Source organism: Phyllostomus discolor, chromosome 4 (assembly GCF_004126475.2).
Source record: "Phyllostomus discolor isolate MPI-MPIP mPhyDis1 chromosome 4, mPhyDis1.pri.v3, whole genome shotgun sequence".
Taxonomy (NCBI): domain Eukaryota; kingdom Metazoa; phylum Chordata; class Mammalia; order Chiroptera; family Phyllostomidae; genus Phyllostomus; species Phyllostomus discolor.
Genome location: NC_040906.2, coordinates 94,205,291 through 94,230,196, shown reverse-complemented (window position 1 = coordinate 94,230,196; position 24,906 = coordinate 94,205,291). Strand labels below are relative to the sequence as shown.

The following is a 24,906-nucleotide window of genomic DNA, read 5'->3' as shown; positions in this document are numbered from 1 at the left end:
TAAGGTACCATGTATAGGAAGAGAACCAAAGGGATAAAGGGATTTATGTCATCATCAGATTACTTTCTACTTTACCCTCTAGATATTTCCTTTAAATTTTAATATTCTCTAAAACAGCAACCATTGCCCATAATTATATCAAATTCCCAGCTTCTCAATGGTGTCTATCCATTGTGTTTTAATATCTGAAGTGTGGATTTGTGACTACTTATCATAATAGCTAACTAACATTAACTGTATGACCATAGTATGTCCGGCTTTCTGAAGGTCGTAAAACTCGATCTCATTTAAGCTTCTCAGCATCACTGAGGTTGGTTCTCTTATGAACTCTGTTCAAGAATTAAGAAACTAAGGCTTTAGGAATTTAGACATAAATTTAGGCAAGTGGCAGGGCAGGTCCAGGGCTCATGTCTTTCCGCAGTGACCCTTGGGTCCTTAACCATTGCTTTCTTCACATATCAACTGTGAATTCATTATGGTGCTATTTGTCTTTTAAAAAAGAGTAAATGCCTGCTATTTTGTAAGATGAAAGATATATTGCCTATAGTATTGGAACTGTGATATAAATTTGATGCAGATACTGGCCCACAGTGTCCTTGGCATCATGGATGAGACATGAGATAAATTCACATGGACTACCAAGTCCTGTGGAGGAACAGGGGCAGCACAGCTACCCTCTCAAGGGGAGGGTGCCTTGGAGCGGCCTGGCAACTCTCTCAAAGGAGAGCACCCCGATCCTTTCCTTCACAGGGTTTTTATTGGCTTTTAAATTGCACAGGAATACAGGTTAAGTTCATTACTTGTTGTCAGGCAGCAAGGATCAAACAAATAGATAGTGTTCAAAAAGCTAAAAAGGTTCACACTGAGTCAGGGTCTACCACCTAAAAAGTTACAAAACTTAAGGGATTAAACTCATTTCCTGCCCGGGCCTTTATAAGCTAATTCAGAGCATCCTCATCAAAGCAGGTTTCACAGGATTTTACATATCTTTTCTCAGGCCTAATCACCCCAGGAAGCCCACCGTTTTCCAGTGCAGGGTTGCACCACCCCTTGTCATTGTTACAGGCTTGAGTCAGACAGAGGAAACAAGGCAGCCGAGAAACTGGAGACTTCTCACAGACAGAATGAGGACCAAGGCTTTGTCAAAGCCTAGGGGCGAAGGTTGATCACCCCCTTTATCCACAGCCCCCCAAGTCCTTCCCTGGGGCCTCCACATGATCATACCTGTCTTAGGTGGCTCCCCCCTTAGGGAATCTTACCCGTCATTGGCTAACTGATCAAGCAATAGGGGCCAGGCAAGGACCAGAAGCCGTGCTCCCTCTGGCCAGGAAGATAAGCTTTGTCTCCTTAGTAACTTCTGGTCCAGAGGTCTCTCACTCAGTCTTAGCCATTGGGGGTTGCAGCTCCTGAAGCTAGGCAGGGTGGTTCCCAACACAAATTGCCATATATCCCAGTGCCGGGAAGAATAAACATATAAGTAAAAGTGAGGGTATATTAGGAAGGATAATTAAATACGTGTTGATTTATTTTAAAATCTCTTTAATTATATAGTAGCACTTTGGAATGTGTGTAAGTTACACACTGATGACCTTTCTACCTAGAACTCCAGTGAGGAAAGGCATTCCATTGTTAGATGAAACACTTTTCATTTCAAGCATGTAAGAAGCTCTGCACTTGGTGGATTAAAGATCGATTGATTTCAGCAGCAAAAAGCATTGTTAAATTGGTCAGTCCTTTCTGGTTCTTACTTTTTTCTAAGAATAGAAAAAAGAGAAAGCCTTACTCTCTGTTGTCTCAGAGTCTTGTACCTTGGGATACAATTGCTGCAAATAAAACCCAAGAACAATTTGGGTTGTGGTTTCCACATGTAATTATATTATAGCTATTTCTCTTTGCCCTGTAGTTACATTTTCAATTTGTGATTAAAGTATTAGTGGAAATAAGTAATGGTATATTGTAGTTAATGAGGCAATTTCTCTATATGTTGTTTTTCCTTTGTCTTTATTTTTTTTCTTACAGGTTAACATCTTTATATTAATTATTATGCATGCTGCAGTTTTGTTTCGGTATATTATTATGGAAAGTTTTACATTAGCTCTAACAAATAAACTTATGTTTTAAATCACAATCTTTGCTATACTTAATTTATTTATATTTACTCTTTTTCATTACCACAGGGGAAAAAAGCCCCAGTGTTTTATTTTTGTATTAAAACACTCTGAGAAAGAGTTATTATGGGTCCTATTACTGGTATGCAAATATCATTAAAGTTTACATAGTAATAGTTTTTAATAACATTTGGAGCGATTTTTGCTGATGCAGTTTTTGTTCTAATGTTTCTGCTTCAAAATAAGAGAAATTGGATTTAATCCTTTGAGAATGTTGGGAAATGCTGATATTATTCATAAACTATATTTAGACTCATTTAACAAAATTTTGTAAGGATATACATATATAGTAACATCTTTTTCACTTTGACATATTAGAATATGATTTATTTTCTTGTGTCAGTCTATAAAATTTAAAGTAAAAATTATATATAAATATAACACACACACACATACACACCATATATACATACACACACACAGAAGTTAAGAATTGCACTGATATGACTCATTCTTGGCAATGCAAATTGGAAAGGACTTTGGGAAAGGGAACAGAAAGTGTTTGTAGAGGAATGAGGTGTGGGTGCAGATTAGGGGTTTTGGGGAATGAGATACTAGAGAAGAGGGAAGTGAAGTTTATTATTAAACTCTTCTCTATAAAAAGGCTTATTATCTTGAATGATCATTTTGCTGTTGTTTTTACTATTATGGAAGACAAGAACCCTATGATTTCACTCAGGTGGGATATAAAACAAAAAACAACAAATGAACAAACAAACAAGAAATCCTCTTAGACACACAACAGATGGTGGTTGTCAGAGGACTAGTGAGGTTGGAAGAGGTTAAAGATAGGTGGTCAAATATGTAGTGATTCAAGGAGACTTGATGTTGTGTGGTGAACACACAATGCAATATACAAATGATGTGTTATAGAATTGTGCACTTGAATTTTGTATAATTTAATTAACCAATGTCACCCCAATACATTTTAAAAAACAAGAATAAGATCATTAAGAAAGTAGTCAATTTTGATGTGCTTGTGATACTAAAGGAATTATAGTATGAAAGTTCTTTTCAGGAAGTTTTTTAATTCACATTACACTGATATGCTACAAACCCGATAAGAAGTAACAGTCTATCACATCCAAGCTTCCTGCTTCTGTGTGTGTGACTTGGCTAAAATGTCACTGAAACTTTCCAGGGTACAAATTCAAGTATTAGTGATCCAGCATAATTGAGAGTTTAATAGATGGATTTCTTAACTGTGGAATGACAGAAAATGTAGGGCTGTATAGTCAGCACTCATGCAGTGACTGAGGATGTGGATAAGCTGAGCAATGCATAGAGCCTGCCCCAGTCTACCAGAAATGGAGCAGGATCTGAGCCAGTGCAGACGTCCCTGAAATTTGAAAGGGACAAATATCAATGCATATGAAAAATAACAATACTGGATTTATTGGGGGGATTTGTGCATTTTATTCAATGTAATTTTTACCTGCAAAAAGTTAATACTTTACATAGCAAAATAAGAGTCCTGTGGAATTCAGCTGCTGAGTACATAGCTGTTCATAGTGCATTTCCCTCAACTTTTCTGTGTTTGACAATTTTCATAATGAAATGTTGGGGAAAATGTAAAGCTAAAATAAAGCTCCCTGAGACAATGGTGCAAACATCCATAATGCCTGTTCAGCTAATGACAGTTAGAAATGAAATTTTTCAAACAAAGACTTTTGATGGACATGGACTATGTAAACAATGTTCACCTCTATGAAGTCTCCAATGTTCTTGTGACCTTGTTGAAATCCTAGACTGGATAAACAGTGTGTTTAGTCAAGAGTTATCTAGTTTTGGTATATTTTTGGTACAAAAGGAATAATAAAATATTTGGGAGAACATTTCCTTCAGTCACACGGTCTACTGCAGATCAGATTCAGAGACCTTTGTCTTAACCCTAAAAATATCTCTGAGATGTTACATTATGTGTTTTGGGGAAAAACACTGCACATGCAATAAAATTGTCTCTGATTACTCCAGTGCTCCCATGTTATTTGTACGAGAAACTCTTCTAGCCAGCAAAGACAAATTCTTTTTCTTTGTAAAGGAGATGAAGGTAAAGCAGATTAACTTTACAGTCTCTGAGACTGGATAATCATTGCTGATCTGCCCTATCTTTATACCTCCATTCTTCCATAAGGGAGAGGCTAATGCTTTTTATAGGATCACAGATTAGGCTCTGCCTCTTTATCTCTTCCCACTTCTTCAGTATTTCCCAGAATAAATATTCAACGTCATTACTAGAATGTTGTTAAATTTGGACACATAAAAATTCTGACCTTGAGCTTTACTAACCAATATAACATTGAATTTATACTCACCACACATTTCCAATAGCTGGTAAATTAAAGTGTATTTTGTTTTTCCTCTTTAAATATTGGATGAACAGTATTCCTGTATACAGGTATCATACTCGTCTCCTGAACATTTATATGGCCACTGTATCAATATATTTTATTTATTCCCATATTTTTCCATCACTGCCTTTATGTCAGAGATTTCAAACTCATTTTCAACAGGGGCCATGTCAACCTTGCAGTTGCCTTCAAAGGACCAAATGTAATTTCTACACCTTAACTGTTAAGGAGTAGTTACATGTATACAGTCCTAAAATTACATTCAGCCCTTTGAAGGCAACCACGAAGCTGTTGTGGTCCCTGGTGAAAATGAGTTTGATACCCCTGCTTTATGTGAATAACAGATGTGTTGACTTTTGAGTCCATTTACCAATAAGAATGATATTACTACCACTTGGAAACTTTTGTGCATTATACAGGCATAAGAATTTCAGAACTGATTTTTTATCACAATGAAATGGTCAGTAACCTAATCTTCATCATTGACTCATTAGTTTTCAAAACATTCATCAACGCTAAGAATTTGATAGTAATTGGACTTACAGACCTGTAGCACTGTGCCAATATGCAGTACCCAAAAATCCATTACACAGATAGACTATGTGTTTCCATACTAAGACTAGGAAAATTGATTGCTTTCCCTATAAGTTTATGTAATCAAAAAATTCTAGAACTGTTAACTGTTTTAAGCGGTCATTCAGGTGAAACATTTGCTTGCTTATAGAATTCCCTTTACACTATTCAGAACAGGCAGCATCACTTTCTGTTGCAAAATATTTTTGGAAAAAATCTTTATTCCATTTAAACAATGCCATATATCTATGCAATCTTTTACTATGTCCAGTCTAATATTCTTGAGTGCTGTTTAAGCCTTTATTAATCTAAATTTTACCTCCATAGGAATGACTCCCTCCTGGTAGTGTCCTTCATACAGTATATAGAGTTTGTGTAATATAAAACTAAATAACTGCCTATAAACCTATATACATATGTGTGTATACAGATATATATATACACACACACACATATATATATAATCTATATTGTCCAATTTAAACTCATTTGATCTTACTTTAGAGCAGCATTCTTCAAACTTTCCTGCTAAATAATTATTAGGAAGCTTAAGAACTCATAAAAACTACTTCTTGGAATATCTTTGGGATCTAAATGATTTGTCTTTAAAACATAACTTTTTTCTTACTACTCCATACTTAATCTATACTTACTTTGAAACACAGTATCTTATTTTATTAATTTGATAGAACACTTCTACACATCAAATGTCCAGGTAGAATAACATCTCTGTGAGTGGCCTTTGAGTTTATTCTGCAGTTTATATTCTTTCCATGCTTCTGTGTCCTTCAGACCAGTGTGCATACAGACCTGGGGAGTGTAGCCTTAGTAGATCACAGGTATAATATATTTAGTGTTGTTGTTGTATTACCAAAAATTGTTCCCTGTGACCACTACACATATAGGTATCAAGCTGAAGTAGGCATCAAATTGAAGTATATATTTTGACTGTAAGTCTGAGCATTGTCACATGGCATATTAGGATGTGCTGCTGTTAAGTATCTCACTGGGGATGGTAGACTGAATCCCAGAAATGTGTCTGCTGTGAAAGTTTGAAAAACAGGTGACTATCAAGTTCAGGCTACCACTCAACAGAGTCAACTGGCTTGTTGTCCACATTTCTGATAATATTCCATTTATTTTATAGATTGAGTCACCTAGGTACAAGATCTGTCCCTCGGGCTTGGGGCACAGGTTTGAGATACTTTGGTGTTTATATTCACACTAATTGGGTCAATCTCTTTCATGCAGATGCACATTAGTTGAGGGAACAGAGACTGGCAAATAAACCATAGTGCTGCCCTGGCTGGCGTAGCTCAGTGGATTGAGCAAGGGCTGTGAACCAAAGTGTCGCAGGTTCGATTCCCAGTCAGAGTACATGCCTGGGTTGCAGGCATGACCCCCAGCAACCATACATTGATGTTTCTCTCTTTCTATCTCCCTCCCTTCCCTCTCTAAAAATAAATAAATGAAATCTTAGAAAAAAAAAAGACGCATTAAAAAAAACATAGTGCTGAGCTGTAACTTGATAAAGAAAAGAAAAAATGACCTGCAGCCCGCGGGACTTGCACCAGTCTGGTCTGGCCGTCTATCCCTATTGATAGGCATTTCAGGGAAGCTGGGTGAATATCTAGAAGTTGCTTGGTGAACATGGAATCAGAGTAAGGAAAATCAGTTTTACAATTATAATATTTAGTAGGTTGAGCCTAATATTTCCTAATACATTCATTCTTCAGTAGGAATTTATTTGCCTCAGGAATCAGAGTGGTCAAGAACTTGGAGGGCACTGCTGGCATTTGCCCTCTTCTGAGTGCTGCATGGCTTCTAGGGGTAGGGAAGTGGAATCAGGATATAGGGGTGTCTGTCTCTGTAGACTGGGACCAGTTCTATGTGTTATGATTCAACTGAGAAAGTGGTGATTCCATTTTTATCCCCCAAATTCACTTTGGTGCCACCATGTAGCACAGGAAAGCTTCTGGTAAGGAAAAAGTAAAGGAAATAAATGTTCAGCATTCATGGAGTTCATATGGTAATTGGTAGATTTTGTTAATTTTTGAATTAAGTTTTACAAAGCTGTATCTGAAAGAATTATTGCTTTGTTTTGTTCTCTCTCTCTGTGCCTTCCCCCCAATCACTCCACTTTATTTATTTGTTTGTTTGTTTGTTTGTTTATTTATTTTTTTTTTGAGGAAGGGAGTTTCCAAAAAACTATTTATAGCTTTTTTCTTTGAAGGACTGTCTTAAATTTATCTTCAGAAATCTCTTATGAAAAGCTTAACAAAATGAAAAATGACAAGTTCTGTGTTGGTAAGCTCATCACTGTGACTATTAATATGGAATCTTTATATCAATGTATTTTATGAGGAGACAGTTTTCTATTGGCTTGAGACAACTATTGTATTAAACAACCCAAAGTCTCAGAATGCTATCATGCTAATAAGTATCCCCAGAAAATAAGCCAATGTATATCATGTAGCCAAAGCAGTGATGATTTTACAAGAGTGAGAGAGACATGAAGTTGGTTATTTCTTCCTGACAGGTGGGTTTTCACTCCCGGTCTCCTCTTCCACTCAGACATAAGGTTGACCATTGAATTTTATTATTCTTTTTTGCAGAATGAAAATGTAAGACCTGCAAAATTAAAAAAAAAAATTCTAATTTAGATTTAAAACTACCCATAATCTAATAATTCAGGCAAAATGAACAGTTAGAGCAGACCTCTTTTGAAAGTGTATGAGGGATAGTTTGTTTTTAACTAGCAGACTAGGGGGACATTCTGAGAATTGCTGCGGATACTGGCTACTGTATTCACAGAGACTAGGGAAAAAGAAGACTGTCTTCAGCAGATGAATGGAAACATTGATTGGCTTTGAGACAAGTAATTGCCTTACTAATAAATACAAAAACACATCAGTCAGAGAAATCCTCCTTTAAGCATAGCACGAATGATGCATGGTGTGTACAAAGTGTAGCTTACCTAGGGTTTACTTAATTATTCCTGGTCCAGTTGGTTTCTGACAAATAGCCAGGGTGCTACCTTACTGCAGATTTTTAAAAAGTCTAAATCTTGTTTGCTTTTTTTTTCATTGTGTAGTGTGCATGTATAGTACAGCATGCATAGTGAAGTGGTTACAAGCATTGCAAAGTAGTAGAAGATTTAATACACACATACTCTTAGCATTTCAAATTAAAAGGAACATAGGAATATTAATTATTGCAGTGGGAACATAATTTGTTACTTCTTTTCTTTTTAATACCTATATGATACTTATTAACATTTTAATGTCAAAAGCAATAAAAATAATTAAAAGCACATTTAGTTCCTGTTTTGCCTCATTTCATTACTTTCGGCTTTTTTTTCTGTTGAAGTAAAAGTAATGAAATTGGTGTCTTAGCTATAGCTGCCTTTTAATATTACATTTTTGTATGTGAAGAAGGAATTAGAAATATATATTTTTACCTACATTCATGCTATCTTTAAACTTGAAATAAGTGACTACACCTCCATACCTAATATTTAAAAGTTGGAGTTGAAAATTTCTATAAAAAAGCAAATGCTTAACTTTTAAAGTTTAGGAGCTTTTATTTTTAAAGTTAGTAAGTAATAGGTGTTCAATATATAAATGTTTACAAAATATTGTTTTGAGCTACATCAAATGTGTCTGTTTCTATTTCAATATTGGTTTCTACTCCTGAGAAACCAAAGGTCTTTCTATTAAAAGGGATGAATTCTTCTTAGCCATAGAAGTTCCCTCTGGTGAGCCTTTCTGAGAAATGGCACTTGGTTTGGAGGAAAGAGAGATTTCCAGATGTGACCCAATACTTACCTATTGGGAAGGTTTTTGGCTTGCGATTTTGTGGTGGTGGTGTAGACATGCAGTTAGTTAAAATAAGGAGATCTGATGAATTGCCTAAATTTTCCCCAGATGCTCAGCATCTAAAGGTCAGCTGTTACTAATGTACAAGCAGTTACTAATGTTGGCTTTGAACTTGGCTTGAAGCTATAGCACCACTTGTTCTTTTCAGGAAGTCCTCCTTTGACAATGGCTTTGGTATTTTCTTAACCTTTGTTTGGAATCTTATTTGACTCCTGGGCAGCTGCAACCTTTGACCACTAGAAAAGAAAGCAAATTAAACACACATTGTTCAACTTAAACAGATAGCCAGGAATGAAGTTTCCTTTTTCTTTCATATTTAAGTTTTTCCTGGCTGAAATCATTTTTTTTAACTTAGGAAATGATTAAAATAGATATGGTCCTTAGCATCTTTAACATTTAACACCATCAGGAACTTTTCTCTATTTTGGATTCCTGTCATGTTTATCATCTTTACAGTAGTTCATATGGTACATATTAATACAAGAATAAACTGTGTCACATAAAACTGTAAATCTACTTTTGCCCCACCTTGTAAATTGATGTCTATGTTAGTAACAGTCTGAGGTCATATTTAGGCTTTAAAAACATGTATGTCATTACAAGTTTAGAAAAGTCTTATGAAACTGTCTCAGAGGAACTGCTTTTCCTGACTCAATGACAGGACTCATGAACAATTACATATAGTATTGTTATTCTTCAAATTTGAGATGCATGGTTACAGAAGTTAAATTTATATAGAATAAAGAGTTTATGACAGTTTTCACCCACATTTTTTAGAAGACTCACAAATATCATCATATGTGATTTGATAATATCATCCCTATTTTGTCTGTGAACCAAGCAAGGCTGTGTTTTACCTAGTAGGTGGAAAATGAGGACGGGTTTTGTGACATTATTGCTGCATCTGACAATGCCTTATGGCATTATTTGTGCATATACTGCTATTTCTGTTTGATGCCCAAGACAACAAAAGCCTCACCTTATATCACACAATTAATATAGGCAGACCAAGCTACTGTTTACTATTTCCTATCTCTCTACAATGAATATTCCACATTAGACTTGGATAGTCTGTTTTCAATTTAGTTTTGCATCACATCTTGCTACAAAGTCAACTATATGTATTGATAATTGGAAACTAAAATTCTGAGTAACTGCAGGGTAAATATAAAGATTCAACAGTATAAAAGTAAAAATAATGGTTTCTTAGTTTGTTACATTCACATATGTAATCAATAAAGGTGGATGCATTATGTACCAAAACCTGTGTTGGACATTGTAGACACAATGTTAAATGACTACAATCCTTGCTCCTGTCATAGGTGTAAGGTAAGTGTGCTACATAAAATATTATAACTTTGGAAAGACTTAGCAGATTATGTTTGCTGTTCTCTCATTCCTGAAATCAAGCTCAAAGATGATTATTTGGCTTGTTAGCAACTCATGTTTGGTGGCAAACCAACTCCAGAAACTTAGGGCTGTTGATCCAGTTTGCATCCACTGAGATACTTTTTAAAAATAAATTAAATTTATTGGGGTAATGTTGGTTAAGAACATTATGTAAGTTTTTGGTGTACAGTTTTATATTATACCATCTGTATATTGCATTGTGTGTAGTCTGCAGCCACCATGTATTTGACCTGCTCTACCCTCTTCATCCTTCACGTAATCCTCTTCACATCTGGTAACCACTGTACTATTTGTCTGTGTCTATGAATTTATTTCATTTGTTAATTTCTTGTTTTTTGCATCATATACCACGTATGAGTAAAATCTTATCCTTTTCCGTGTGACCTATTTCACTTTAAACAACAAACATACTGCTCCTGAAATTAATTGGCAACTACACTCCTGGCATGTGTTTTTAGATTTCAGAGGCAGAACAGAGTTCATCGTCTAGTTCTCACATGGCTGGGATGCATCTGTCAACATTAAAGACTCTATTTGTACCTAATAAAGCAAAAAGCTGAGTGTAGTGCTTCAGTCCAAATGTTTGTGAACACTTACTGTATGCTGCACTATGTATTTTGGATATAAATAATAGTGTGAAATATTCTTTGACTGAGTGGAATGCTATTGAGACTAAACCTCAATTTGGTGAATAGCAAACACAGAAGAATATAATCAAAGCGACCATTATGTCCCAGACATTAGTTGTTGGGTTTATAGCTATAAAATATTATACCAATTTTACATGTAATAAATCTAGTAAGTAGATAGTTGGATATTAAAATCCAGATATACTGACTCCAAAGACACTAAGCCACTTGTTTACTAAATTCCTCAAGTCTGAGATGGGTCATTTTAGCAGTTCCAGAACTGTGTCACTATAGGACGTAATTTCTGTGTTGAGGTTCTCAAATTTAGTGTGCACAGGAATCATCTGAAAGCATGTAAAAACAGAGATTGCTCTCAGCCTTTCCCTAAAAACTCAGGAGTTCTCTGGTGAGGCTGAATTATTCGTATTCCCATGATCTCAGAGGTAGTATTGCCATTCTTTGAGGATCACTGATTTAGGTGAATGTGCATCAAACTTTAGCATACGATGAATCACCTGGAGAGCTTATTAAAGGATGCTGAGACTGCCCTGGCCATGGAGATGCATAAGGTCTGGGATGGATGAAGATGAAATAATTTTCATTTCAAACAAGCCATCAGAGGATGAGATTTCTCAGCCTCTAAAGGTCAGTTTTAGACTCTGCTTGTTCATGGACTGCACTGAGCTAAGCAACTGTCTGAATAGGTTGATAGAAGCAACCTAATAAGAAACCCAGTTTTGAAAAATGTAAGATATTTGATCAAAATATGTACTCTACTTAACACAGAATCTTCTTATGAGAGAAGCAGGAACCATGAAGGGAATAGTGAATGGCATGAATTTAATGGTCAACATTAAGAAGTTGTAGGCACTGTAGGTAACTGTTGATAATGTACACATAAGGAAGACACACATACAGAGGGAGAAAATAGGTTTCTGGAAAGATATGGTTATACCTCCAGCTGTCTACTTAGGATTATTTTTAAAATAGCTTGTGAATGAATTCTTTTTAGTAGTAATATATACATCTGATTAAAATTTTGTATGATAAAAAGAGGCATTGGGTGATATCACTAGAAATAGTGTTCATGTAGAGCAAAAATGTGGGCCAGGGCCACAGTCTGGGGGAACTCCATAGTTTAGAGGTAAGCCTAAGAAGAAACTAATAAAGAAAATGGATGAGTGGCAAGCTCATGAGTGGAATGAGCTTGCCACTCATTTGTATGAGTGGAATTTGATATACAAAAAATGATAGCTTTATGAAGAAAATTTTAGCTGAGTGAAGGGAATAGTAGGGGGTATGTTATGTTGTTTTAGAGAGAAGATGGTCAGGTAAGGTTCCCTGTGGAAGGAGTATTTGAGATGAGACTTGGACAATGAATGCGAGGGTGTGGAGGGAGAACATCCCAAGCAGTACACTTAGTATGAACTCTCTTGTACATTTAAGTAAGAATTTTGTTTAAATAATTTGTTTTAATTCTTGTAAGATTTTAGAATAATTATCATTAGTATTACAGTTAACATTTTTTAAAGAATCTGAGGCTTGAAAAATTAAGAATATTTGCCATCTCATCTCTATTGAGGAACAGATATAACCTATTGATACAATGTATTTCATGCATTGTTTTCCTAGTGGAAGGAAAATCATATCTGGCCTTCATAATTAGGGAAAATTCCCCAAAGAAGAGACATTTGAGCAGGATGTTGGATGCTGACAATGTCTATAATTGGATGCACATGAAAAGGGTGGGGTGGAGGGAAATTAGGTAATAGGATGTGTGGTGGACAGACAGGGGAGAATTACAGTAGGTGTTCATTAAGTCTGCTTGTTCCTGAACAGGGGTGCATAGGCACCATGGGCATTGATGAGTCACTTCAGAGTAGCTGCATATTCTTATGTGTTCCTTCTAAGAAGAAAAAATTATCTGTGACATGTTTTATTACTTTAAAAATGGTGTATTTTCTTAGTTTGCTGTGACAAGGAAAACAAATTTATTTGAAAGCATTACAGAATTCAGGAAAGCTTTTATATAACTATGGATTTCTTAAAGAAAAAGTATTAAAGTGCAACTATTATTATGTTGGGGCACCAGTCATTCCTTGATTCATTGATGTATTGATTGATTCATGAATTTATCCTAGAAATATTTACTTTTAGAGCAGCATAGTACAATGGTTAAGAATATGTCCTCTGAAGCCCAGCTTATGATCTGGGCCCTGATATCTCCACTTATTATCAGTGAGTGGATTGTTTTAAAATTTCTTTTTAAATCCCATTTTTTCTCATTTGTAAATCTGTCAAATTAATAGTAATTTCCCCTGATCTTTATGAGGATTATATGAGATTATGAATATGAGGTACTCAGTATAATAAATACACATAGTAAGATATTGAAGCTATTGTTAGTCTTAGACAATGTAGGACAGCACATGGTGATTACACATAGTGAAAAACAAAACAAAACAAAATCTGAAGCCATTTCTCTAACAATTTGCATTAAATTTAAGTGACAGTAAATCAAGTCAGAATTAGTTTATTTAAATTCTTGTTTACTCTTAATTCTTTTACTAAACTGAGAAGTCAATTACCCTTTCTTAATCTCTTCCTTACATTGAGAAGTGATATTACTTGGCTAACTTCCCTTTCAGTCAACAAATGCAAACAAGTTTATGATTTGTGGCCCACAACCACTTCCTATTTGCTGTCCCTTCTTTCATTAGAGTGTTTCAGAACTTTTTGACCATCCTAGGCTTTGATTTACAGCATTGATCTCTCTACTCTGTCACTCTGACCCCCAAGTAGTCTTGAAGTAGAGCTTTTATATAGAAGAGTAACTTCACATCACACCTAGAAAACTGTAGTAACATTGAATTCCAGAAAATGGTTGGTTTATGGTCTTAATCCAACTATTTCTTGTCTTGACGTTGTTACTCTGACACTGATGATTTTAGGACCTACTCTCTTGATTTATGTGGAAAATATGAATTGAAATTCTAAGCAAAATACAAGAAGAATACAGATGTTGAATTATAAGCATTTAGAAGCATGAAAAAGAAGTGTAAAGCCAGTCATTTTAAAAAGTGGAATTGCCTTCTGTTGGATTTGGGTCATTAGACTGAAAGAAAAAGTGAAAGTGGTTAATCTCAGATGGGGTAAAACAAATAAGAACAAAATACCTCCTACATAGATTATCTTCTTGAATTTACTTAGAGCCTAATTCAAGTCCAAAGTGTTTAGCAGGAGTAAATGCCAACTTCACTATATGAAAATTGGCTTCAATGCTTTTTAATCTGTGAGTCACAGGAACTCATTTATAGCTTATTAAATGTTTTGTATACTATTTATCTTTGTTTAAATCATGGCTGCTCTTTGGCTCCTTGAATGATTTATGCACACACAGTGAACTTTATATTTTGTTTATTTTTTCTCAAATCACTTAAATATTTCTGAATAAAGAAGGTTCTATTGGAGACGAAGGGAAAGATGTTGGGGAATGGAGTAAGAAGAAACAGGAAGCTCCCTGTTTTTATAAATTTTATTGCAAAGAAAATCCGGCATACATTTCAAACCAGTGTGGTCTGTGCTGTGCTTTGGTGAAATATGTTTGCACATTTCTAGTCAAGAAAGTAGATCATCTGAAATGAAGAGCTTTACTCTGTGCTTTGTGAGAGATCTCAAGTTTATCCTTTCCCATCCATCTTAACTCCCTGACAATATCATGCACGCTTCCCAGGGAGAGGATGCTGCTAAACATTGATATAGAAGCACTCATTTAATTTAGTTACTACACCCTGTTGATTTTTATGAGTGGTTGGGGAGCTGTTTAAAAGGCCCTGTTGTGTGGACAACTGTGCACGGCTCTGCAGTGGTGGTGTTTTGAATGGTTTCCCTATCTTTCATCTTTTTCCCCCATCCAGTTAGAAATGTAGTCTGTAGTGCTTTGGGAGTATTTGTATTTAAATCTTTATTTTAAGTTCTATTGTTGCAAGAAAAGGATGTAAATGGACACAGTTTATTTCCATAATTATTTTTTAGAGTATTTTAGCTGCCATTCTCATGTTTATAGTCAATGCATTTAAAATCCCCTACATTTGGGATGATAGGACTACAGCTCTCCTAGTTTCTCTCTTAGAGAAATAAGGTTGCCCCCCAAAAGATAGCCATTTATAATGCATGCACCTTTGCATAATTAAATGAGGTACTGAAGAGGAAAAGGATTCTAATCAGCATTCAAACTGTGATTGTATCATGCACAGAATCATTTCTTTATGAATACATTTTTCCTGGAGCATTTATAATTATGAAACTTTTTTTTCTATCTCGGTAGGAACTGGGAAGTAACAGCCCTCCACAGAGAAACTGGAAGGGAATTGCTATTGCCCTGCTGGTGATTTTAGTTGTATGTTCACTCATCACTATGTCAGTCATCCTCTTAACCCCAGGTAATTGGTCTTTATTCCTCTCTTATGATGGTATTGTGGATGATAATTTCACATTCTAATGCCTTAAGAGGGTAGCCATATGTGATATCTTAGGGCGCATTAGCATTGGTTGGAATAAAAAATGTATAACCAAACATTTTGCAAATGACACAGTAATTTTATTTAAATATCATGCAAAATATTTCGGGGAAGCTGAAATGAACAGTGAGAATGTCAAGGAGATCTTTGGTCTCCATTGCTACTTAGAAATTTATCTTTGCTAGTTTAATAAATTCAGGGTACATTTGACTTTATTGTGGTTTGAAGATAAGAGTGGGGTCTGAAGGTTCCCATATGTAGTTGATGTACCAATTATAGTGACAGTGGTAAGGAGGCTTTGAGGGACAAAAAGGATTAGATCAAAAGAGAATGAGTTAAGTCACTAAATGTTTTTTCACCTTTTCCTGTCTTGTCCTGTACTGTTTACATTCTAAGTTTCTCTCTGTGTAAAGAACAACTCCAAATTGCCTGCACAATGATGTTTGGACTATGTGCTTTAGTTTGCAGTGCTTAACATAAATATACAAATTTTCAGTAGGCTCAGTTCTTATATGGGGATTATTTCAGTACATGGAAGTTTCAGCACTATTTAGCAGGTGCTAATATGGAAGGCAGAGAAAGTCTGCTCACTTTTTAAACTCCCCAAACTGCCTACTAGGAACCAATAAACTTGGCATGCTGCTATACCCACCTACTAGGTTCCATGAAGACTGGACACCCATATACAACTCAGAATTATAAAATGTAGTCATTTCTGGGATAAGACTGAGTTGGCTCAAAACTCAACAGGTATTATGAAGTTGTAGCCTATTGTTGAATGTGTTTCTGTTCTGTTATATCATGTTTGTATTATGTAGTCCCAGCTGGTTATTTTGGAGTTTGTTAACTTGTTTCCTTAACTACAAAATATGATTAACAATAGATCTACTTTGGAGTCATTTAGTCAACTAATTATGATGGCCAATTATACAAATGGCAATATCAATTGTTTCAATATGGTACTTTGTGAAATATGCCATCTTTGTCAAACTATAGACTTGAAATTTATAACTCCTCAAAAATACAGTTTGTAGTTGTTATTTAACATAAGATATTGAGAAATTAAGAGAGTTAGGATGGAACAAAAGGGAAGAAAAATAATTTAAAAAGAGAACAGAAAAAATTCTTGGTAAGAGTTGGCACATCCATCATTGTCTTTAGGACCTCTCCTATAATTGCCTTATTTGTACTCCTGCAGTTACAGTGCAGTTGAGCAACGTGGTGGGTCTAAGTTGCTTCAAAATGCCAAGAATTTTTGTTAATGAAAAATGAGCTCATGTTCAGAATAGTGTTTCACTTAAAACTAAGAATTTTGGCATAATTTAAAAAAATATTTTATTTATTTATTTTTAGAGAGGGAAGGGAGAGAGAAAGAGAGAGAGAGAAACATCAATGCGCGGTTGTTGAGGACCGTGGCATGCAACCCAGATATGTGCCCTGACTGGGAATCAAACCTGCAACACTTTGGTTCACAGCTGGTGCTCAATCCACTGATCTACACCAGCCAGGGCCTGGCATAATTATTAAAAAAAATGAATGACTCAGAGTTACTGCTTTCTATAGGTGATGGTTATTTCCTCCAGATGGAGGAAATTAGTGCCATGATACCTGTGTGTTTCTCTTAAGCTTCCATCCTGATTCTATAACTTTTCCTGGTGATTCTTTCTCAGATTTTCTTGTTATTCTCTGAGGCCATACTGATACCTTAGGGTTCTTGCATGTTGGTATTACAGAGACCTTACAGAGTTGGCCATTTGCTAAATTAAACTTCCTCTGTTCAACCCTTTTCAGGGTGTTCCCATATGAAAACACAGTATTGTTGCACTCAGTTTGCCATACACTTATTCATTTATCAAAGGAAGGACTCAGGCAAGACTCACACCTCCATTTGAGTTCTATGATTTACTGGCTTTGGGAACTTGCCAGTTATTTGTCCTTGTCTTTTACCTCACTCATCTGTATTATGGGTATAATATATATTGCCAACTTTACAGTATTGTTATGAGGAATAAATATAATAATAAACTTCAAGTGTTTAGTATAGTGTCTAGTGTTGCTGCTGCTATTCCTCTTAAAACTGCTACTATTCAGAACTTATTGACCATTAGACACAATGCCAAGCACTGTATTCATGAGGGAGATTTCCAAATAAAGGTATAAAGTCTCTCAGGAATATAGATCATCTGTGATTTCATGTTAAATTATGACAGGTAGAAATCTGGAGTCAGTCTTTCGGTTGTCTCTTTGTTCATTCATTTATTCCTTAATCAGTAGATAATTGTGGGATTCTTACAACTTTCTAGGTGTTATGGTAGTTGGCTGATACCCCCTTGCTTTGTATCTTTGACCTCCAATTCTCTTCTTTCTCAACTACACAAACACACAGCAACCACTGTATCCCCAACTTCAGGGCTTAATTTTATATTAGATTAATTATATAAATAGAAGTGGAAAGAGTTACAGTTTACTAAGTGCATTTCACATGCCACTTCTAAAAGTCTTTAGGTTTCACTATTAATTTTGGCAGGGATATTATGAAGTGAAAAACATAGAAGTCAGTATGCTGGAGTGGAAAATGTATTATTATTGGAAGCAGATAACTTGTGTTCTATACTCTCTGTTTATAAACTCAATGTCACTGGGTATCTGGAAGATTAGAAAATTGAAGTGGATTGGTGTAGTGAAAGTGGTTGGAAATATGCTTGAGTTATGAACAAACATATATTGGCCCAGTTACATGGCCTTTATGAAGGGTTCAAACCAAATGTATCAGAGGGAAATATAAGGCAGGAACCCTAATAGTTTGTGGCTCAAGACTTGAGTCATAAGCCTGGAGTCACACTTAAGTTATCGAATTAGAAAGGAATAAAAAACTGAGTTTGTTTAACTTGTAGTTCTGAGGACTGGAATGTGCATCAAGACCATTACTGTATACTTTTGATTTAGCATTTGTGCCTGTGCTTGTCTGCAGTCAGACTCTAGCACTCTGATTGCACCAAGACTTCCTCTGCTTGCCCTCAGGTTTAATTCCCTCAGTTGTGCTAGGATAGATACACCAGGGAAAACTTCCAACTGGGAAGGTAATATACCACACCTCCCCTCTCTCTTCTTATTTACCTTTTGCATACCAATATGTTCCCAAGCTCAGCAGGTGCTTGGAACATATTCAGCAAGGTAAATGGCCATCATAAACAAAGTAACAAACAACAAGTGTTGGAGAGGTTGTGGAGAAAAGGGGACCCTAGTGCACTGCTGGTGGGACTGCAGACTGGTACAACCACTATGGAAAGCAGTATGGAACTTCCTCAGAAAAATAAAAATGGATCTGCCTTTTGACCCAGCAATTCCACTGCTGGGACTCTATCCTAAGAATACTAAAACACCAATTCAAAAGAACCTATGCATCCCAATGTTCATAGCAGCACAATTTACAATAGCTAGATGCTGGAAGCAACCAAGATGCCCATCAGTAAATGAATGGATCAAAAAACTATGGTACATTTACACAATGGAATTCTATGCAGCAGAAAGAAAGAAGGAGCTCCTACCCTTTGCAACAGCATGGATGGAGCTGGAAAACATTATGCTTAGCGAAACAAGCCAGGCAGTGAAAGACAAATACCATATGATCTCACCTTTAACAGGAACGTAAATAACAACACAAAGAAGCAAGCAAAATATAACCAAAGACACTGAAATAGAGGATAGGCTCACGGTGACCGGAGGGGAGAGAAGAGGGAATTTAAGGGGTCAGTGGGAAGGGCTCACAGGAACAAACTTAAAGGGCACATGGTCATAAACTAAGGGGAGGGTGGTAATGGGAGGGAAGTGGGGAGGGTGGGAGGGGGGAATGGATTGGGATTAAAAAGGAGAAAACTGTATTTGAACAATGATTAAAATATAATAAAAAAAAGGAAAAAAATAACTAGCCCTCAGGAAAAAATGCTGACTCTAGAACAATCCTTCCAGTAAAGGATGGAGGTCAGAAATTCTTATGTATTTTATAGCTATTCAAATACCAAGGTATTTGACCTTGGGCAAATCAGTCACCACCTTTGACCTCAACTTTTTTTGTTGAAGAAAAGGGCATCTTTGCTTTCCAGGATGGGAAGTGATCTCGGAAAGCTGATTACAGCTCTAATGTTGATGATCTAATATAATAACAACAAGAACAGCAATAATACTGGCTTGTTTGATAACAAATACAGCAACAAATAAATCTGGTGAGCTCTTTCGTTAAGCCTCTTATTCCTTGAAAATGTATTTAGTTTAGGTTAGTTTAGTTTAGTTTTGTGTTGTTTTATTTTGTTTGGGGGTGGTGAGGAAAGCATACAAGAAGTTACCTAGTCTAAGACATGATTTAGAAACTATTTTGCCCAAAATAGCATCACATTTTGCAGGTAAGTGCTAAGGAATGCAAGCCTATAACCAGAAAACACATGTTCATTGTAATTTTGGTTTGATTGCCAATTTTATTACAGAAGTAATTTGACATGGCTGTCTTAATTTGTCTGCAACTTCCCTGACTTGTGAGGAGAAGTCCTAATTATTTTTGAAGACTGGGTTAACCATTCAGGTATTTCTTTAATAAGTGTCTATTTCTGAAAGGAACAAATTTTTCACTCTATGTTTTTCTGATTAAAAAAACAGACATTTTTAGATGTATTGATCAAGCCCATTTTTGTTTGTATTGAATTTGTTTAAAGAACACAGAGTACCTGAATTTATTTTCATAACATACACATATGAGATCAATAATTATAGTCTACAAATATATGAGAGCACTTTTATGCTAAAATTTGTGGAAACTAGTCTTATGTCTGTAGGGCAATACTCCAACCAACTGAGTCACAGAAGCCAGAGTTAGAGACAAATCTTAGGCAGCTATGCATTTACTTTTTAGTCTCATACTTTTATTTAATATGTAGAATGAGAATGAACATGGTCAAGAATATGTAGAATGAGAATGAACATGGTCAGGAATATGTAGAATGAGAATGAACATGGTCAGGAAACAGTTCATGCACAATACAGCTACCTAGTTGTACCTGCTTGAGAAGAAAGATGTTTCTTTTATGAGTGGCAAAGTGTTTGATAGAAAGTATAGATCACAATCTTCCATTTCATTGCCGTATTGAAATAGCCACAGGTGAATCTCATATTCCACCAGTTCTTCAGCAACAGTGGCCTGCTGCCCTTTGATTGATGTGTGTGATCAGTCAGTGTCAAAGCAAAGTCATCAGGTTAATTTACTGTCATGGCTGACTAAAAGCAAAGTTGTAAAGCAGTGAAATTGTTATCATTAGTTCTAGCTCTTGCTTCTTTAGGCAATTTCTCATTCTTTCACTCTCCTTTCTAGGTGACAATTCTGGGTTGGTGTTTACCAGTTTATCAGTATACAAAATAAGCAAAGCTTTCATGTATAAGCCATGAGAATTCTGCATGATCATAGTCAAACAAGAATTGAATAAGGATAATTCAGTTTCACTATATAAATGCCTTTATTTTCACTTTTAGAAATATCTGTAATAGTGATAATTTTGCTCAAGGTTCAGATGCTATTTTGGAAAAGGGTTTACATTGGTTGAGATTGCTACTGTGATATTGTCTAAGTAAATCTTTATGTGAGTTAAGGATTTGATCCATGAAATTATGCTCAAAGAGTTCATTTGAGCCAAGATTTAGAACTAATGAAGTGGATGGAACTAGGGACATTTAGCCAATTCTATGCAGAAAAATAAACAAAAAAACCCGTAGAAGTTAACATTTAAGGATGTATGCCTTGAAAAAAAAACTTACCTGTATTTTTTGGACCATAAGATGCACCTAAGTGTTTTAGAGGCAGAAAATAGGAAAAAAAAATATTGAAGCAAAAATGTGATAAATATTTAATAACATAAATAACATGGTATTTCACCAATGTAAATGTAAACAGAACTCAACAACAGCATTAACAACCATTATTCTTCCCAAATTTGGAGGGGGGAGGTAAATGTTGCATCTTATAGTCTGAAAAATATGGTATCTGTATTTGTAAAGAGAGTACAGAATTATCTCTTCCTAAAACACCTATCTAAAAAATTATACTTTTCTAGATAATAGAGCTAAGGCCTGGAAAATCTAAATGACTTAGGCTGCTAGTTTGTGGAGAAAGTATGGCAGAGAAAGTGATTTAGCTGACCTTGATATCAGACTGACTGCAGTTCATGTCCTCTCCTAAATGTGTGCCTGCAAATGTGAATTTGAAGTGAAGAATTATCTATTCCTATTGTCTTAGATCCCAGATTTTTCACAAGGCTTAAAAAAGATTAATCTGTAAACATTTATAGAAAAGAGATAATTTTCCAGAAAGCAGTTGGTAAAATAAAATACTTTATTAGACTGGTGACAGCTGATTTGTTACTGGTATGCAGGAACTCAAAATGCATTTGTTCCGTTTACTAATATGTTTTACCAAAATAACAGCTCCTGGTTATGGTTACTTAAAATGTCATGTTAAATTACATTACAAGCAATCTCTTGGCAGCTGTAATTTAAAAGGTGTTATTTAAGTATCTGACCTGTGTTTTAAAATGCCAAAGTAACAATTAAACTATCCCATTATCCTTTTATGAAAGGAAAATATTTTATAGATTGTGAGATTTGTACTACTCACTTATAAACATCAACATCAACCAAGATGCATATTGTTTATTTTGTTAAATTAAAAAATGAGGCATGTTATATTGATAGACATAGCTAAATAGTGTCTGCTTGTTCTTCCAAGAACAGCACAGATGAACACATTTGAGTATGGCATTAGCCAGACATATGCAGGCTGCCAAAGAGAAATGATGACAGATTCTAATGGTTTCCCCAGATAACATTCATTGTTGTTACTTTTCTAATAGATTTATCTCTGAATGAAAAATAATTTTTCTGGCATTAATAAAGAAAGAGTAGTTTTTTGTCTTTGCTTTACAGTTACATTTCAATTATTACTCAGATTTGAATTCCTTATTTATTCTCATTTTTTATATTTTCCAATTAGATAAAAAATAGATTTAGTTTACATTATAAAGTGTTTAGAGAAGAGAACCTGTTTTAATGAGTAACATTTATTGATTAACTATGTGTCACATGCCAGATTTTGTACCAAATGATATTTTTTACTGTTTTATTTATCCTCACACCAGGAATATGAATAGCTATTATTACTTTATTCATAATCTGTGTTACTCAGTTGAATCTTACAGTTATAGTACATTGCCTGTCACACAACTGGAACACAGAAGCTGGGTCACTGTCCCAGGCTTTTTTGGCTTTAGCATGTATCTTCTGAAATATAGGTCAAGGTGCATGATTACAACAAAGGAAATTATGGGCATGAAACATTTCATTAAAAAAACAAAATTAGCTCTGATTTATTCTGCCTATTATTTTTCTCTAAATGAGTGAATTAATTCTGTATATTTCTTAAAGGGAATGAACAGAAGAAAAGGAATTAAGCCAGGGTAGACAAGAGATTAACTGGGAGGAAATGAGAAGAATGGGAAATTGAAAACTATGCCTGAAAATTCTATATGAATTTTTATTCCAGCTATCATATTTTTGAGTGAGACAACAAATGTCCATGATAAAATATAAGTATACATTTTTTCCTATATCAAATTGTATAAAAATTACTTGTCATTTTACTTTAATTATTGTCATATTTTTATTTACCCTGGAGTGGTGTGGGTTAAATGCACACAACTACACTTGAACAACAATAAAATAAGTAAAAAAATAAAAAAGAAATATGATAGCTTGGCCTCTAGTTAATGGGGAAACAAGATAATCTAATCTTTGAGAGGCAAAATTTCCTTAAAAGGAGAAGTTACATTTTCATGGGAGAAAATGTGTTTTTAACATACATTTGCCCCCATGTTTGTGGAATGGGATATTTTCATATACAGTTATTTGCCAGAGATTTTAACATCCAGTTCTTTGGCTTTGAACTATAACTTAGAAACTCCATTCCAGAGTTTGTTTATAAAATACAAGAAGAGACACTATTTGTAAAACAAACAAAAATACCCTTAGATAAACAACAATTTTAACTAAATAATATGCCATTTTCTGCCTTTGCAACCAAAAACGCAGGTTTGGCTGCCTGCCACACTGACTCCTGAACTTCTGAGCTTGTGAGAAACATAGGTGTTGGTGCAAAAGGAAAGAGGATCATTTAAGTGCCTCAAAGACCCCCCCACAAAGCATCTCTCCTTCCTGCTCAAGCCCGTGGTTCTTATAGGGATAGAGAGGGGAGGGCTTTTTTTTTTTTTCTATCCAATTACCTTGCTAACTTTTGGTGGCTGGACTCCCGTCCATTTATCTTGGTAGCTTTGGATGCACTCAGTGCAAGAACCTCCCTCTCTGCCATCTTAGCCAATGTGGGAGACACCCTGGCACTTTGATTTCTGTGGTAGCACCTTTTTTCTGGAAAATTTAAAAAATGCTGAAAAAACATAATATTATGATCTGTTTTTCCACAGTTCTTCTCTTAGTCTAAGATTATTCAAGTGATTGTAAAGTTCAAATGAGCAAACTCTAGAAAAACTGGAATCAGTGAAACTAGCCTTGGGAAACACACCTACTTACACGGAAAATGTGCCTAACTCTGTGCATCACAATTTAGCTTTTGCTTGGGGTGTAGAATATCCCTGACCCTAGACTTGCAGCTCACTTTGCTTTTTCTGGGGCATCCTCTATAATTATATAATATTAGGGGAACAAGGCCAATGAATTTACTTTTTTATGTATCACAATTCAGCATTCAGAAGTTCTAATTACTCAGATTAGATTCATTATATTCATTATCTTTGTTCTCTGTTATCAGCATGGTGCCAATAACAATTTTATTAAAATGAAATTCATATATCATGAAATTATCCATTTTAAAGTAAACAATTCAGTGGCATTTAGTACATTTCCTCTGTGTGCAACCACCACCTCTATCATCTCCAAAACATTTTCATCATCCTAATAGGAAGCCCATTAGCAGTTACTCCCAGTTTTCCCCTTCCCTCAGCTCCTGACAATTACAAGTCTCCTCTCTGTACAGATTCACCTACTCTGAATATTTGATACAGATAGGATTAAGTGATATGTGACATTTGGGTCTGACTTCTTTCACTTAGCGTAATGTTTTAGAGGTTCATCCACATTGTGACATTTCAGTAATGTTTGTATATTTAAGAGTCTTTACTTCCTTGGTTAAATTTATTCCTAATTATTTTATTCTTTTGAATGCCATTGTAAATAAAATTGATTCCTAAATATCTTTTTTGATTGCTCACTACTGGCATATAGAAATACAGCAGATTTTTGGGTGTTGAGTGTGTACACTTAACTGTGCT

General features: G+C 35.2%; 1 protein-coding gene across 3 annotated transcripts in view; it reads left to right on the top strand.

The window, feature by feature from the left end:
- The window catches only part of DPP10 (dipeptidyl peptidase like 10), a 715,100-nt gene that overhangs the window by 150,938 nt on the left and 539,256 nt on the right, over positions 1–24,906 (top strand). For all 3 annotated transcript variants that reach the window (XM_028510436.2, XM_028510435.2, XM_036023642.1), the window contains exon 2: positions 15,337–15,451. In XM_028510436.2, coding sequence (XP_028366237.1) covers positions 15,337–15,451 — 115 coding nt within the window. The remainder of the gene's footprint in view (positions 1–15,336; positions 15,452–24,906) is intronic.